The 17549-nt window shown below is 40.4% G+C and overlaps 1 protein-coding gene across 1 annotated transcript; it reads left to right on the forward strand.

The window, feature by feature from the left end:
* Nucleotides 1-2174: 2174 nt before the first annotated feature.
* On the forward strand, nucleotides 2175-17546 carry pcid2 (PCI domain containing 2). Its single transcript, XM_072916627.1, has 15 exons — nucleotides 2175-2260; nucleotides 2685-2745; nucleotides 2817-2906; nucleotides 2984-3057; nucleotides 5822-5887; nucleotides 5968-6009; nucleotides 6084-6138; nucleotides 6222-6325; nucleotides 7926-8001; nucleotides 8066-8207; nucleotides 8270-8370; nucleotides 8441-8514; nucleotides 9781-9906; nucleotides 9969-10092; nucleotides 17375-17546. The coding sequence occupies exons 2-15, from the start codon at nucleotides 2710-2712 to the stop codon at nucleotides 17462-17464; spliced, it is 1200 nt and encodes a 399-aa protein (XP_072772728.1). The 5' UTR covers nucleotides 2175-2260; nucleotides 2685-2709; the 3' UTR covers nucleotides 17465-17546.
* The last annotated feature ends 3 nt before the right edge of the window (nucleotides 17547-17549 follow it).

A 17549-nucleotide genomic window follows, 5' to 3' on the forward strand; every position in this document is an offset into this window, starting at 1 on the left:
TTCCTGAGTGTGGTCTTAGTGCCTGAGTGTGGTCTTAGTTCCTGAGTGCGGTCTTAATGTCTGAGTGTGGTCTTAGTTCCTGAGTTTGGTCTTAGTTCCTGAGTGTGGTTTTAGTTCCTCAGTGTGGTCTTAGTTCCTGAGTGTGGTCTTAGTTCCTGAGTGTGGTATTAGTTCCTGAGCATGGTTTTAGTTCCTGAGCGTGGTCTTAGTGCCTGCGTGTGGTCTTAGTTCCTGAGTGTGGTCTTAGTGTCTGAGTGTGGTTTTAGTTCCTGAGTGTGGTCTTAGTTCCTGAGTGCGGTCTTAATGTCTGAGTGTGGTCTTAGTTCCTGAGTGTGGTCTTAGTTCCTGAGTGTGGTCTTAGTGCCTGAGTTTGGTCTTAGTTCCTGTCCTAGTTCCTGAGTGTGATCTTAGTTCCTGAGTGTGGTCTTAGTTCCTGAGTGTGGTTTTAGTTCCTGAGTGTGGTCTTAGTTCCTGAGTGTGGTCTTAGTTCCCGAGTGTGTTCTTAGTGCCTGAGTGTGGTCTTAGTTCCTGAGTGTGGTCTTAGTTCCTGAGTGTGGTTTTAGTTCCTCAGTGTGGTCTTAGTTCCTGAGTGTGGTCTTAGTTCCTGAGTGTGGTATTAGTTCCTGAGCATGGTCTTAGTTCCTGAGCGTGGTCTTAGTGCCTGAGTGTGGTCTTAGTTCCTGAGTGTGGTCTTAGTGTCTGAGTGTGGTTTTAGTTCCTGAGTGTGGTCTTAGTTCCTGAGTGTGGTCTTAGTGTCTGAGTGTGGTTTTAGTGCCTGAGTGTGGTCTTAGTGTCTGAGTGTGGTTTTAGTTCCTGAGTGTGGTCTTAGGTCCTGAGTGTGGTCTTAGTTCCTGAGTGTGGTCTTAGTTCCTGAGTGTGGTCTTAGTGCCTGAGTGTGGTCTTAGTTCCTGAGTTTGGTCTTAGTTCCTGAGCATGGTCTTAGTTCCTGAGTGTGGTCTTAGTTCCTGAGTGTGGTCTTAGTGTCTGAGTGTGGTTTTAGTTCCTGAGTGTGGTCTTAGTTCCTGAGTGTGGTCTTAGTTCCTGAGTGTGGTCTTAGTTCCTGAGTGTGGTCTTAGTTCCTGAGTTTGGTCTTAGTTCCTGAGTGTGGTCTTAGTTCCTGAGTGTGGTCTTAGTTCCTGAGTGTGGTCTTAGTGCCTGAGTGTGGTCTTAGTTCCTGAGTGTGGTCTTAGTGTCTGAGTGTGGTTTTAGTTCCTGAGTGTGGTCTTAGTTCCTGAGTGTGGTCTTAGTTCCTGAGTGTGGTCTTAGTTCCTGAGTGTGGTCTTAGTTCCTGAGTGTGGTCTTAGTTCCTGAGCGTGATCTTAGTTCCTGAGTGCGCACATTTGTGTCGTGCTCTCAAATTCATTACCCTCATTTACTTTGTTGGAGAAGTCTGATCATTTTCTGTGTTGTGTGAATGTCCAAGTTGGAGAAAATGCATTCATTCATTCATTCATTCAACAGAACATTAAAATGAATGTCATTTGACTTGTGTCTGACCAGCTGACATACTGTACATGTATTTAAAAAAACAATACGATAAAAAGCTGCTGGTTTCTTTTCTGAAAAAATGAACTTGACAAGTTTGTTTTGTGTGGTGAAAGAAGTTATTTTCTAGCTGCTGCCTTCACTGTTACTTTGTCAAATGTACTAAATGAAATACATCACAAGTCGTGATTTGTCTCCGTGCTTCTGGGTGTGGAGAAAGCTTTAGCTCCTATTATTTATTTCTTTAAAAAAGGTATATGCACTGTAATGTTTACTGCTCAAACCTTTATTGTGAAAGTCTGTATCCTTACTGCTGTAACAGGATGTATTGCGCTTCACTAACCGGAAGTAGGAGTAAGTGCCAGTGTCCATGAATTGATTGACGTGGACCCCGACTTAAACAAGTGTAAAAACTTATTGGGGTGTTACCATTTAGTGGTCAATTGTACGGAATATGTACTGTACTGTTCAATCTACTAATACAAGTTTCAATCAATCAATCAAAAGTCCGACCAAGAGGTAAAAATAAATAAACAAAGCTCCTGGGCTAAACTGAGAAATAAGAGTTTTCTATGTCCATTTATTATCCATATTAGTCGATAATACTTCTCGTATAATCACAACATGCACATGCAATTATAGCAGACCTTCATTTGATTTAACCCAGTCGTTCTTTATTTTGAAGGTTTTTGAACCGGAAGTGTATTACGATAACCCCGGATGTCGATTGCAGCGGCTGCTTGAAAGCCAGTTTGAATGGTTGTTCTTTACAAAGGTATGTTTCTACAAACATTAACTACACAAACACAGCATTGTTGGAGGCCATTCATATACAAACGGAAGTTATGAGGCAATTTGCTAACACTTAGCTTTTAGCTGGCATTTACATCGGTAAAGAAATGAAGCGATTTAAACATTTAATTTTATGACTGAGTAGATGATGGATTCACTCCATATGTGTACATGTGCAATATAATGACTGTGAATAGAAGATGGATTCTCTCCATATGTGTACATGTGCAATATAATAACTGTGAATAGAAGATGGATTCACTTCATATGTGTACATGTGCAATATAATGTCTGCTTCTATTGCTAGAACCAGTTTGACACCCCTGTACTACAGTATTTATGAACACTTAAATATGCACTGTGCAATGGAAAGTTACAGTATGTACTTCACAAGTTTGTCTTGTTAGGTTGAGACCACTGTCAGACGGCATCATGGCGCACATCACTATCAACCAGTACCTGCAGCAGGTGACCTCTGATCTCTGTCCGCCAGTATGTATTTATACCAACGTAGTTAAACAGCATCCCCACCCCTGCAGGTCTATGAAGCAATTGATAACCAGAGGGGCACACTCTGCGCCGAGCTGCTATCTTTTAAACATCCTCACGTTGCCAACCCTCGGCTTCAGGTAAGGCCAAACCTACCTCGGTTTATCCTCCTGTTGTTGTTCACATCTAAATTGGCGTGTACTTCTCTGCGTTTCAGCTTGCTAATCCGGAGGACAAATGTCAGCAAGTTCTAGAGCCGCCATATGACGAGATGGTGGCCGCCCATCTCAGGTGAGCTGCTGTATTGGATCGGTGCTTTGTGTATTAGTTTGGTGACGACTGCAGTGTTCACCCACACAACTCCGAGAGGGACAAGCGGTAGAAAATAGATGGCCGGATGGGTTTGCTCTTAGGGCTGCGCGACATAGACAATATATGATGTCAATGAAATAAATCTGGCAGACGATAGAAGCATTAAAACTATCGTTATATTGTGAAAATGTGTATCTGCAAATTTGACAGTGACAAGCGAACAATGTAGCGTCCTCGCTAGCGGCTAATGTCCCTCCAGAGTGTAGCTAAGCCACTTCTAAGTCCTCGCCTCTACGGTGGCAAATAAACACATTTTCTCACAAATGTCATCCCAAAAGGATAAAGAATAGCCAAACATGTCGCAAGCTCAAGCTTTTGAATGTAAACAAAAGTGAGCGAATTGGTACAAAAAACAGTAACGATACAAAGTCAATTATCCATATATGATCAATACTACAGTTCTTAATTAGATCAGTATTTTTTAATATCCATAAATATATATTTTTTGTTATTTACAAACTCAGGAAGTAAGTCCCTGGACACAAAAACATAATGATTTAAATCCAAGCCAATAATAGGAAATAATTATTGTCTGATTATAACTGTGATCATAAATTGAGTCATCTGATGATGTTAAAAATGTGAAGTATTAATATCAGCAGTGGTTTGGCCAATGCTGCCCATGTAATTGGATCAATAATCACATTGCCTCAAAGTAATGTAAAGTAGCCAAACAACAGAAGAAAAAGTGTTTAATGCAGTTGAACATAAGTGTAGATAGAACCATGGTAAACAGAAAAGAACCAGCTAGTAAGAGTTATTCAGTATGCAGATCAATAATACATACCTGCCAACTACTCCGGTTTTCCCGTAATTAGTACGGTTTTCATCAACCTATTCCGGGTTACGGTTGCAGTGATAAAAAATACGGTTTTTCATTAATTAAAAAAATTTTTTTTTTAAAAATGCGCGAGGCTATTTATAGCACCGCTACCAAGCACGAGGCACCAGTTGCCATTGTTTCCAAACGAGCGAACGATCATGGAATCAGCCGGAGAAAAATCGCAAACGAGTCTTAAACCGAAAAGAAAACTGCAGTCATTCCGTGAAGAATATTCAAAAAAGTTAAAGTTAAAGTTAAAGTACCAATGATTGTCACACACACACTAGGTGTGGCGAAATTATTCTCTGCATTTAACCCATCACCCTTGATCACCCCATGGGAGGTGAGGGGAGCAGTGGGCAGCAGCGGTGGCCGCGCCCGGGAATCATTTTTGGTGATTTAACCCCCAATTCCAACCCTTGATACTGAGTGCCAAGCAGGGAGGTAATGGGTCCCATTTTTATAGTCTTTGGTATGACTCGGCCGGGGTTTGAACCCACAACCTACCGATCTCAGGGCGGACACTCTAACCACTAGGCCACTGAGTAGCCTATCCGGGAATAATTATCCGTTCCAAAAAGGGTGAAAACTACGCGAATTGCACCTTGTGCAGACAAGATTTTTCGATCGGACACGGAGGAATTAGCGATGTAAAAGACCACGTTGGGACAAAAAAACACAAGTCTAATGCCGTTGCTAAATTTGGATTTTAGCCACAAAAAGGTAATGACACCAATGTTATCTATTGGAATTGTTTAGTACTGTTATACTGTTAAAAGTGTTTATACTATTTATGCTTTCAAGTCCAAGTTGAAGAAATCTTGTTAAATGTTGACAGCATAACTACCAAAATACAGAAGTATGTCCTTAATATTTTTGCAGTGCTATTTCTGTTGAAAAGTTCAAATGATTACATTAGAGATGTGATGTGCCACTTTTCAAGTGTCTGATGGCTTCAATTAATTTTTCATATTTTGAATTCTTTTGAAAGGCTTACAAAAAAACTACATTTGAATTGTAATTCCATGCTATTGACAGGACTATTAATTTTAATGAAGTTAGCTTACCATGTTTACAGTATGATAATTGTGATAGAAATGTGAATTTTAGGCACAGAATATTTTTTACAATTGAACAAGGCAGTAGATTATACAAGCTTGGACAGAAAGTTAATAATGTCACCAATTTTTTTTTTTTAATGGAATTGTTTAGTACTGTTTTACCATTTGTTTACTGTAAAAAGTGTTTATACTTTCAATGAACAAATTGAAGTCTTGTGAAAGGTTGACAGGATAACTGGCATTAACTGTCAAAATAATTTCAAACTATTGAAGTTAGCTTACAGAATAAACATGTCAATCAACCCATATGATTTTTGCTGTAATATTTTTGTTTTGAAAAGTCACTGTGACTGATAGAAAAGTGATGGTTTTAGCAACATTTTAACCTGTCTGAATGCTAATAATCATTTTGCGTCGGGGGGCGAAGCTGAACCCCCCACCAGGACTTTGTCCTGGACCTACCGGGGCCTGCGGCCCCTGGACCCTGGCTACTAGGTTTTTCTGATTTCAAAAGTTGGCAGGTATGATAATAGTTTAGAGAAGATAATACAACCGGGAATTCCATAATGTAGATCTGGCATCTTTAGTTTGAAACATGTGCTCTCGTTTCTGTTTGCCAAAAAAGCAACAAACCCTTTGCATTTAAAAGGACTCCGGTTTTCCTTTTTCTTGTGACAAAAAGCAACAGAAGAAAGTTTATTTATATATTTCTAAACTCATTTGTCTTACTTGTTTCACGTATAGTTTTGTGAGAAAGACTGCAGAGTCGGTCTCATCTCATCTTCCCTTTGTGTGCCAGGTGTACATATGCAGTTGCCAATCACGACTTTGTCGAAGCCTACAAGTTCCAGACCATCGTGGTCCAATATCCTTTGTGGTGACATTGCATTGCTTTTTAGGTTTCAATGAATAGTCAACACTCACTGTCGCTCCTTGACTTCTCACATCCTTTTTGAGAGCATTTCAATCCCACAAAGAGGAGAACTGGTGAGTGGTGGCTGTGCTTGACCTCACGGCCTAAAGTGCTCTCTAACTCACTTCTTCTGTCTTCTTTCTTCCAGGGCACTTCCTGTAATGTTTGCTGTCACTCTTGATCTTAGAATATTTGCTAACAGTGTAAGATGACTTACATCAATGCAGCATTTTTCCTCACATATTAGATTGAAGGCGACTGCAACTTTTGGTCTATGTGGTCTCAGGCAGAGCAGCAGCTGCAGCAGAAGGGCAAAGGTCAGCCAAGTGAGATGTTGGAAAAAGCAGCCGAGCAGCTGATGAGCTGCTTTCGAGTTTGTGCCAGCGACAAGTCAGTACTTCTCCTGATCGTTTGTTCCTACTTTAATATTATTCTACAAACCCCAAAAGCAGGGAAGTTGTCAGGTTGTGTAAATGGTAAATAAAAAGAGAATACAACAAATCCTTTTCAACTTATATTCAATTGAATAGACTGCAAAGACAACATATTTCATGTTCACACTTTGTTATTTTTTGCAAATATTAGCTCATTTGGAATTTGATGCCTGTGACATGTTTCAAAAAAGCTGGCACAAGTGGCAAAAAAGACAGAAAGTTGAGGAATGCTCTTATTTGAAACATCCCACAGGTGAACAGGCTAATTGGGAACAAGTGGGTGCCATGATTGGGTATAAAAGCAGCTTCCATGAAATGCTCACTCATTCACAAACAAGGATGGGGCGAGGGTCACCACTTTGTCAACAAATGCCTGAGCAAATTGTTTAAGAACAACAACCAAGCAGTTATTGCATGGAATGTAGGGATTTCACCATCTACGCTCCGTAATATCATCAAAAGGTTCAGACAATGTGGAGAAATCACTGCACGTAAGCCATGATATTAAGCACCTTGGATCCCTCAGGCGGTACGGCATCAAAAAGCGACACCAGTGTGTAAAGGATATCACCACATGGGCTCAGTAACACTTCAGAAACCCACTGTCAGTAACTACAGTTGGTCGCTACATCTGTAAGTGCAAGTTAAAACTCTACTATGCAAAGCAAAAAAACATTTATCAACAACACCCAGAAACGCTTCACTGGGCCTGAGCTCATCTAAGATGGACTGATGCAAAGTGGAAAAGTGTTCTGTGGTCTGACGAGTCCACATTGCAAATTGTTTTTGGAAACTGTAGACGTTGTGTCCTTCGGACCAAAGAGGAAAAGAACCATCCGGACTGTTCTAGGCACAAAGTGTAAAAGGCAGCATGTGTGATGGTATGGGGGTGTAATAGTGGCCAAGACATGGGTAACTTACACATCTGTGAAGGCACCATTAATGCTGAAAGGTAAAGGTAAAGCACAAATAAAATTGGGGCAAGGATTGAGCCCTGGGGGACCCCATGTGGTAAAGGAGCTGTGGACGACATAAAACTGTCTACTTTTACACAAAAACTCCTGTCGGTTAGGTACGACCGGAACCAGTTGAGGGTGGCGCCCTTAATGCCCACACAGTTCTCAAGACGAGTGATTAAGGTGGCGTGGTCGACGGTGTGGAACGCAGCAGACAGATCTAAAAGCACCAGGACAACATATTTACCAGAATCAGTGGACAGGAGGATATCGTTAAAAACTTTTTTACATGAATAATTATAGCTGAAAGGCCTCATGTATGGTGTGGTGAATATGCACGTCACGACAAGTAAATTGAGTATTGTTGGTGGTTTTGAGATGTTTTTAAGATCATTCGTTAGTCGTCTCTTGTACAGTCGTTTTTTTCCCATTTAGAATGCACAATCTTTTTTTCTTTAACATTTAAAACTTCTTTCACAGTGTCAATCAGATCAGACGGAAAAAACACACAATAATTGTCCTAATAATCATATTTGAACATATTTTTGCTGCAATAAAATCTAAACAATAGCATCTCTGTTTCCCATTTGTACTTTGCAGTCGGGCTGGGATCGAGGATTCCAAGAAGTGGGGAATGATGTTTCTGATCAACCAGCTGTTTAAGATCTACTTCAAGGTCTCCAGCAAATGCAAACCCAGGAGTCATATTAGTTTTGTTGACCGCAGGTTGTCCTCATTAGATCAATAAGCTGCATCTGTGCAAGCCGCTCATCAGAGCCATCGACAGCTCCAACCTGAAGAATGACTACAGCCCGGCTCAGAAGGTCACATACAAATACTACGTAGGCCGCAAGGCCATGTTTGACAGCGACTTCAAACCAGGTAGTGCAAAAATAATCTCCTGTTTGAACATGAAAAGCCACCATCATGTCTGTGCCCCACAGCCGAGGAGTTTTTGTCCTTTTCCTTCCGACACTGCCATCGCAGCAGTCAGAAGAACAAGAGGATGATTCTCATTTACCTGCTGCCTGTTAAGATGCTGCTGGTCAGACCACCTTGCCCTTAAAGCACCTTGACCTGTTACAACCTGCTGGCTGACCTCTGCTGCTTCTCAGGGCCACATGCCAACACTGCAGCTGCTGGACAAGTATGACCTCCTGCAGTTTGCAGATGTGACCAAAGCTGTCAGGTAAGACATCGTGCTGCTTCATTACGACTTGATTTGTCTCACACCTGCTTAACAAGGAGGAAGTAAGCAAACACAGACTCCTAATTAATCTGCTGATCTTGTGTCATTTCTTATTCATTTATTTTGTCAACATTGTGAACAGGCCCGGCCCTAACCAATCTGGCACCCTAGGCAAGATTTTAGGTGGCGCCCCCCCACATCGGCAGTGAAGTGTGTATATACTCACAAGAAACCGAATAGCTTTGTCTTTGACCTTTTTTTTTTTTACTTACAACTATACCTAATATATAAAGGGGTGGAAAAGTGACTATTACCTGCAGGGCAAACATTAGCTAACCAGAAGGCAATAACAATGTAAACAAAAAACACCTGCTTAAAATATATAATACAAATGTCCCTGAGGAATGTAAGGTGGGAGTACTGTAATTACCTAACGTTACATTATTATTTTCCATAACAATTTAGCCCCCTCCACAATATTAACCCGACGTTAAAACAGAACTAGCTATTTATTGATTAGCAATTGCCGAATCATGTAACATTAGCTTAATGCTAAAAAGCCAGGTTACTATCACATTCTGTAACAGACAAATAATTTCATGTAGGCTAACATTACCTACCTGCTACCTCTGTCTTTGTCTCGTTTCTCCTCCTCTTCTTTTCTCTTTTTTCTTCCCTGGGCACCTGACAGTTTTGGCCGTTTTGACATCTTGTGTTGATTTTTTGATGTGGTGACGTCCAAAAAGAGTCATGATACGGGAAGGGAGGGGGTGCACCGTGGGGGGGGGGGGTAATGTTGTAACAAATAATATTTCTATTATATAGGCTTTACTTTGCATTTTAATTAACGAGGGATTATTTTTTGTATTTAGAAATAATAGTACCAACTTTTTTTTTTTCTCCAACATTTGTGGCACTGGCGTGGCGCCCCCTGATGGACGGCGCCCTTAGCATTTGCCTATACGGCCTATGCCACGGGCCGGCCCTTTTGCATACTTACCATATAAAACGAAAACAGCAGCTTGTAAAAAATAAAAATAAAATCAGCGGTGCAACATGTTTGAGCCCACAGCAGCATGTTTATATCGCAGCCATTTGTCACTCATTATTTGAAGATGTGTATCTACGTAACAATCCCTCCTGCTCTGTCCTCTCTGGCACACCAAGTGTCATAATCATTTTGTTCATCATAACCTGTTTGTGGCGTGCCACCACAGCTGTGATACACCTACTAGCTTGTGTGAGTGACTGGTGTGTCTGTGATAGTGAGGGCAACCTGCTGCTGCTGAATGAGGCTCTGTCCAAACACGAGACCTTCTTCATCCGCTGCGGCATTTTCCTCATCCTGGAGAAGCTGAAGATCATCACATACAGGAACCTCTTCAAGAAAGTGTGAGCTTCCACGCCGGAGGTGTTCTGAAAGCAACCTTTGACCTCCTTCCATCCGTGTGCAGGTATCTGCTGCTGAGGACCCACCAGCTGCCTCTGCGCACCTTCCTGGTGGCCCTGGAGATGATGAAGGTGGAGGATGTGGACATCGATGAGGTGCAGTGTATCCTGGCTAACCTCATCTACATGGTGAGTACACACACCACAAATATTCAAGAAATATATAATTATCTTTTTTCAAGACAACATTATAAAATGTAAGACAGAATTGACCTTTTTTTAAACCATGCTTGCAACATCAGTTACATCATATTCCCTTCACTTACAGTACAGGCCAACACTTTCTCCTCATTCAATCTTTATGTTCATGACTATTTACATTGTAGATTGTCACATCAAAACTATGAATGAACACATGTGGAGTTATGTACTTAACAACAAAATAGCTGAAAACATGTTTTTTTGTCATGTCTGTGTAATCATGTTTTGTTTTAAGTCATGTTTTATTTAGTTATAGGACTCTTTAGTTTCTATCTTTTCACTCCCTTGTCTTGTTTCCATGATTACCCCATTAGTTTCACCTGTTCCACGTTTGGACTCATTGTGCACTCTTGATTGTCACCATGGCAACCCATTAGTTTTCACCTGTCACGTCACGCACCTGTTTCACGTTTTGAGTCACGCACCTGCTTTCACTAATCATGTCCATAGTATTTAAGTTCATTCTTTTCAGTTTGTCGTTCTGACGACCTCCCCATATTTATGCATCTGCACACTCTCCACACCCTTATGATCCTTGCTGCTTGTTTTTTCATGCCGGTTCCATGCCAAAGTAAGTTTTTGTTTATTAAGCCACAGTTAGTGTTTTGTTTAATTGTTCATAGTTTCCGCCACTGTGCGTGCTTTTCATTTGTACTTTTTTTTTTGCTATAGTCTTTTGGTTTCATAGTTTATTCTCCGCCACTGTGCGCGCTTTTCGTTTGTACTTTTTTTTGATATATTAATAAATCATGTACCTTCATTCCCGTCTCGCCCGAGCCAACTTTCCGTTGCATCCCGGAAAAGCATACACCCAAGACCAAGTCATGACAGTTTTGTATTCTAGTTTCTTCAAAATAGCCACCCTTTGCTCTGATTACTGCTTTGCACACTCCTGGCATTCTCTCCATGAGCTTCAAGAGGTAGTCACCTGAAATGGTTTTCACTTCACAGGTGTGCTTGAATATAAAACATGTTTCCCAGTTATTTCACCTTTTTTGTGTTAAGTACATAACTCCACATGTGTTCATTCAATCTGCAATGTAAATAGTCATGAAAATAAAGATTGAATAAGGAGAAGGTGTGTCCAAACGTTTGGCCTGTACTGTATATATTCACTCTTATTTTTAGCTGCTGCTAGTTTTTGGTACATTATCATAAATCTAGCAGCATAATTCCTACTAAACATAAAATCATGCATAAAATGAGGAAACGATTGGGCTACTTTTGTGATTTAATAATTGATAAAACTATAATATTCCAAAAATGTTGTCTTCTGGGTTCTATACTGTATGTAAGTAATTGTTATATTTGACTATTTTTACCAGCCTATAAGCTTCTTCTTATCACGGCACAGAACCAATGACCACTCTCGCTTTCTTTTCCAATAATACTTGTGTATTAAAACATTTGCAAAGCTGATCTACTAAGCTTGTGTGCAGAGGATTGCATCTCTTAAGTGAGCATTATAGAGAGGCCAATCCATTTAGCGCAGAGCTGGGCAAATATTTGGACTCGGGGGCCACATTGAGAGAAAATAATGTGTCTGGGGGTCTAATGTGTATGTGTGTATAAATGATATATACACATTTAGATGTACAGTATGTGTGTATAAATGATATATACACATTTAGATGTACAGTAAGTGTGTTTGGCTCCCTTTTTTTCAGGAACACTAATACCAAAAGTTACAATGTCCCATAGAGTTCTAAAAAAGTTATGACAGACCACCTGAAACAAACAGAATGGAATTTTACAGTTTTTTTACTGAATGGGACATCGAAAATGTACATGAAAATAAAGAGAGTGGGATTTACAATATTAGCTATGAACAATAAAAGAGTGAATATTAACAACATATGACATACTTGCCAACCTTGAGACCTCCGATTTCGGGAGGTGGGTGAGGTGGGGTGGGGGGCGTGGTCGGGGGTGGGGCAGGGGGCGTGGTTAAGATATATATATAAGAAATACTTGACTTTCAGTGAATTCTAGCTATATATATATATATATATATATATATATATATATATATATATATATATATATAAATATATATATTTTATTACATATATATATATATATATATATATATATATATAATAAATACTTGAATTTCAGTGTTCATTTATTTACACATATACACACACACATAACACTCATCTACTCATTGTTGAGTTAAGGGTTGAATTGTCCATCCTTGTTCTATTCTCTGTCACTATTTCAGAACACACACATTATACAAATATACATTATAAAATCAATAAGAACACGGGAGCTCTAATTTGGGAGTCTGAATTAGGATCAGAAGTTCCTATATAAACATTGCGTACTCACGTCGCCATTTTGTATTGATTACTGCAGCTGTGCACTGGATTCATTCACAAATACAAACTACAACTCACAAACACTTTAGAGTTAGGCTCCACCATCAGAATGTGTACTTAAACTTATAAAGATCACATGGATATTATTCAGTGAGTTGATTCACCAAAACTAACCTGTTATACAGGAGGAAAAAGCACACAGGACGTTTCAATTGTTCACAGACTGGTCGCGCTCATCAGAATGACAAGACACTTCCGGTCTGCAGGTGATAGCATTCAATTGGGAAGAAACGCCCTACTGCCCCCTACTGACCAATGTGAATACTGATAAATGTGTAATGACAGCTCCAAAAACGAATTCAAACCACAAAATAAAATAAATAAATCAACACAAAAATGTGACACATTATGGGTGGGTCACATATGCATGTACAGTAGATGGCAGTATTGTCCTGTTTAAAAGTGTCACAACATTGCTGTTTACGGCAGACAAACTGCTTTACGTAGACGAAATGCTGTTGTTGTGTGTTGTTACCGCGCTGGGAGGACGTTAATGAAACTGCCTAACAATAAACACACATAAGAAACCAAGAACTCGCCCTCCATCATTAGCTGTTTATATTGTGGGAAAGCGGACGTGTGAACAGGCTGTCAACACGTCACTCCGGTCCGCATGGAGCTGGAGGGGGCGTGGCCTCCAGCTCCGCCTGAATTTCGGGAGATTTTCGGGAGAAAATTTGTCCCGGGAGGTTTTCGGGAGAGGCGCTGAATTTCGGGAGTCTCCCGGAAAATCCGGGAGGGTTGGCAAGTATGACATATGAACATCAGACCAGCTCCTCCATAGTTGTGTATCTTTTACAATCAAGCAGAACACAACAAAAATGTAACAAACAGCAAAATATGAATGCAAAGTGTAATAAAGAACTACAATATGATATATTATCACTTCTATGCACAACTTTGTTGTAAAAATGTGCTTCCGCATGTGTTCCTGACACATGTGTTTGCGACGTCCCACTGGGGTGAGTTTTTCCTTGCCCTTATGTGGGCTCTGTACCGAGGATGTCGTTGTGGCTTGTGCAGCCCTTTGAGACACTTGTGATTTAGGGCTATATAAATAAACATTGATTGATTGATGTGTTTGGGGCTGGCTGCTCTGTAAACACTCTGCTTTGTTCCTGGTCTAAGCTGCTGTGACCTAGATGACCCTAATAACTCCTAGAACACTCAAAAGTGCAGATTTCAAACATTGAAATACCGTATTTTCCGCACCATAAGGCGCCTTGGGTTATAAGCCGCGCCTTCAATGAACGGCATATTTCAAAACTTTGTCCACCTATAAGCCGCCCCGTGTTATAAGCCGCATCTAACTGCGCTAAAGGAATGTCAAAAAAACAGTCAGATAGGTCAGTCAAACTTTAATAATATATTAAAAACCAGCGTGATGTGGGCGCGCATGGAGTCGTATATCAACATGGACGGAGCTGCGTGAAAAAAGCCACCCGGCCTCTTCGCGTAAACTTACCTTAACCACTCGCTCATCTTTTCTTCATCCATCCATCCCTTCGAGTTAGCTTTTATGATGACGCCGGCTGGAAAGGTCTCTTTTGGCAAGGTCTTCCTTTTGAATATCACCATGGGTGGAAGTTTCTGGCCATTAGCATGGCAAGCTAGAACCACAGTGAAGGATGACTTCTCATTCCCTGTGGTGCGAATATTCACCGTACGTGCTCCCGTTGTATCCACAGTGCGGTTCACAGGAATATCAAAAGTCAGTGGAACCTCGTCCATGTTGATAATGTTCTCTGGCCGGATCTTTTTTTCAGCTATCTTGTTTTTACAATATGCACGGAAAGTAGCCAGCTTTTCTTGAAAGTCTTTAGGCAGTTGCTGTGAAATAGTAATCCGTGTGCGGATGGAGAGATTGCGTCTTTTCATGAACCGGAAACCTGTCGCTTAGTAGGAGCCATTTTGTGGTCTTTACAGATGTAAACACACAAAGGAAATGAAACGTAATATCCGTGCGCTTCTTCTTCTTCTACGGGGGCGGGTGGTTGCTTACAGTAGAAGAAGAAGCGCTTCCTCTTCTATGGGGGCGGGTGCTTACCTTGGCGGTTGCTTGCGTAGAAGAAGAAGCACTTCCTCTTCTACGGGGAAAAAAGATGGCGGCTGTTTACCGTAGTTGCGAGACCTAAAATTTATGAAAATGAATCTTAATATTAATCCATATATAAAGCGCACCGGGTTATAAGCCGCACTGTCAGCTTTTGAGTAAATTTGTGGTTTTTAGGTGCGGCTAATAGTGCGGAAAATACGGTACTTCCTATAGTTCAAGACTTCCACTCATTTAAAAACATCACTGCACATCATAATGGCAAATACACTTTTCATGTTAAAGGTCTAAAAAATGATGTAGAACGTCTGACGGACCGGATTGAAAATCTTAATGGGCCACATGTGGCCCGCGGGCCCTATTTTGCTCAGGTCTGCTCTAGCGTCATGTATATGCCCATTATTAGAACGTCCACAATAATGGGAGGAGGAGATGCGAATATAATCATTTAGCACACAGAATGTGATTTATCAAGACAAAAGCACATCTGGAATGTGTGCACACACGAACAGTTACACACACAACTTATTTGGACTGTAAAAAGATAATAGACATTTGGTCTATTCAGCAATGTCGTTTTCTTATTTCATAGCTGCTGGATGAAAAATTGTATTAATGTTTTCAGTGTTTGCTGTTTAGTTTTTTTTAATGGCATTAGTTTTTTCATATCGGAAACATATGAACATATCTCCTATCTTGAAAAAAACTTGCAAATGCATTGTCTTGCATCTTTCACTCCAGCGCATGCTGGCAAGTTAGTGTCTTCCCTGTGGTAAAAAAGTGGGTTCCTTCTTTTTAAATGCCCAGAAAAAAATAGTAGATGTTACTTCTGCTACTGTATGTAAAAACCTGCACTGCAACCCTATCATTTCTCCATCGTGGGATGAATAAACGTCTATTTATCTATGAAAGTGGAGGGAAATGAGTGTCTCCATGGTGACATTTTCATTTGAATATGGCAGTCTGCACTACTTTTGCACACTCGTTATCCATTATCAACACGCCGACTAATAATATACGTAATTATCTTAGATTGGCTCGAATGCAAGAAATAAGGACAAAATTCACGGCTAATATTGGTGTCTGTTTTGTCCTTTTGGAGCTTTTTATGGTGTTCATTTTCCCTTCCATGGCACACCTGCTGCATGCAGGTTAACATAATGAAGTCTAAAGTGTTATCTCCGCAGTGTAGTTGTTCACTATAGTGTGTTGGATCAATATTAATATGTATTTGAAGATAAATATATAAAGATACAGGTAAAAGCCAGTAAATTAGAATATTTTGAAAAACTTGATTTATTTCAGTAATTGCATTCAAAAGGTGTAACTTGTACATTATATTTATTCATTGCACACAGACTGATGCATTCAAATGTTTATTTCATTTAATTTTGATGATTTGAAGTGGCAACAAATGAAAATCCAAAATTCCGTGTGTCACAAAATTAGAATATTACTTAAGGCTAATACAAAAAAGGGATTTTTAGAAATGTTGGCCAACTGAAAAGTATGAAAATGAAAAATATGAGCATGTACAATACTCAATACTTGGTTGGAGCTCCTTTTGCCTCAATTACTGCGTTAATGCGGCGTGGCATGGAGTCGATGAGTTTCTGCCACTGCTCAGGTGTTATGAGAGCCCAGGTTGCTCTGATAGTGGCCTTCAACTCTTCTGCGTTTTTGGGTCTGGCATTCTGCATCTTCCTTTTCACAATACCCCAGCAGATGACATGGCACCCCAAACCATCACCCAACCATGCAAATTTTGCATTTCCTTTGGAAATCGAGGTCCCAGAGTCTGGAGGAAGACAAGAGAGGCACAGGATCCACGTTGCCTGAAGTCTAGTGTAAAGTTTCCACCATCAGTGATGGTTTGGGGTGCCATGTCATCTGCTGGTGTCGGTCCACTCTGTTTCCTGAGATCCAGGGTCAACGCAGCCGTCTACCAGCAAGTTTTAGAGCACTTCATGCTTCCTGCTGCTGACCTGCTCTATGGAGATGGAGATTTCAAGTTCCAACAGGACTTGGCGCCTGCACACAGCGCAAAATCTACCCGTGCCTGGTTTACGGACCATGATATTTCTGTTCTAAATTGGCCCGCCAACTCCCCTGACCTTAGCCCCATAGAAAATCTGTGGGGTATTGTGAAAAGGAAGATGCAGAATGCCAGACCCAAAAACGCAGAAGAGTTGAAGGCCACTATCAGAGCAACCTGGGCTCTCATAACACCTGAGCAGTGCCAGAAACTCATCGACTCCATGCCACGCCGCATTAACGCAGTAATTGAGGCAAAAGGAGCTCCAACCAAGTATTGAGTATTGTACATGCTCATATTTTTCATTTTCATACTTTTCAGTTGGCCAACATTTCTAAAAATCCCTTTTTTGTATTAGCCTTAAGTAATATTCTAATTTTGTGACACACGGAATTTTGGATTTTCATTTGTTGCCACTTCAAATCATCAAAATTAAATGAAATAAACATTTGAATGCATCAGTCTGTGTGCAATGAATAAATATAATGTACAAGTTACACCTTTTGAATGCAATTACTGAAATAAATCAAGTTTTTCAAAATATTCTCATTTACTGGCTTTTACCTGTATATTTAAAAAAATGTTCATATACAGGAACAATGTTGCCACCCCCATGCAATACCTTCAATGACCCATAGGGGTTGTTGAATACCATTGAGTCAACCGTTTTGGTTTAGGTAAAACGTACTGTCTCATGTTTGTGCCAATACACGCTGACTCATTCTCTGCTGCTTCCAGGGTCACATTAAAGGTTACATCTCCCACCAGCACCAGAAACTTGTGGTCAGCAAACAGAATCCATTTCCTTCGCTATCGTCAATCTCCTAGACTTCACTCTCAGACTGTGATGCTCGGCAAACTTTTTTTTAGACTTTTACTGTAAAACATGAAATAAAAAGTATTGGCTGTTTGA

The sequence above is a fragment of the Nerophis lumbriciformis genome, linkage group LG28 (genome assembly GCF_033978685.3).
Source record: "Nerophis lumbriciformis linkage group LG28, RoL_Nlum_v2.1, whole genome shotgun sequence".
Classification (NCBI taxonomy): domain Eukaryota; kingdom Metazoa; phylum Chordata; class Actinopteri; order Syngnathiformes; family Syngnathidae; genus Nerophis; species Nerophis lumbriciformis.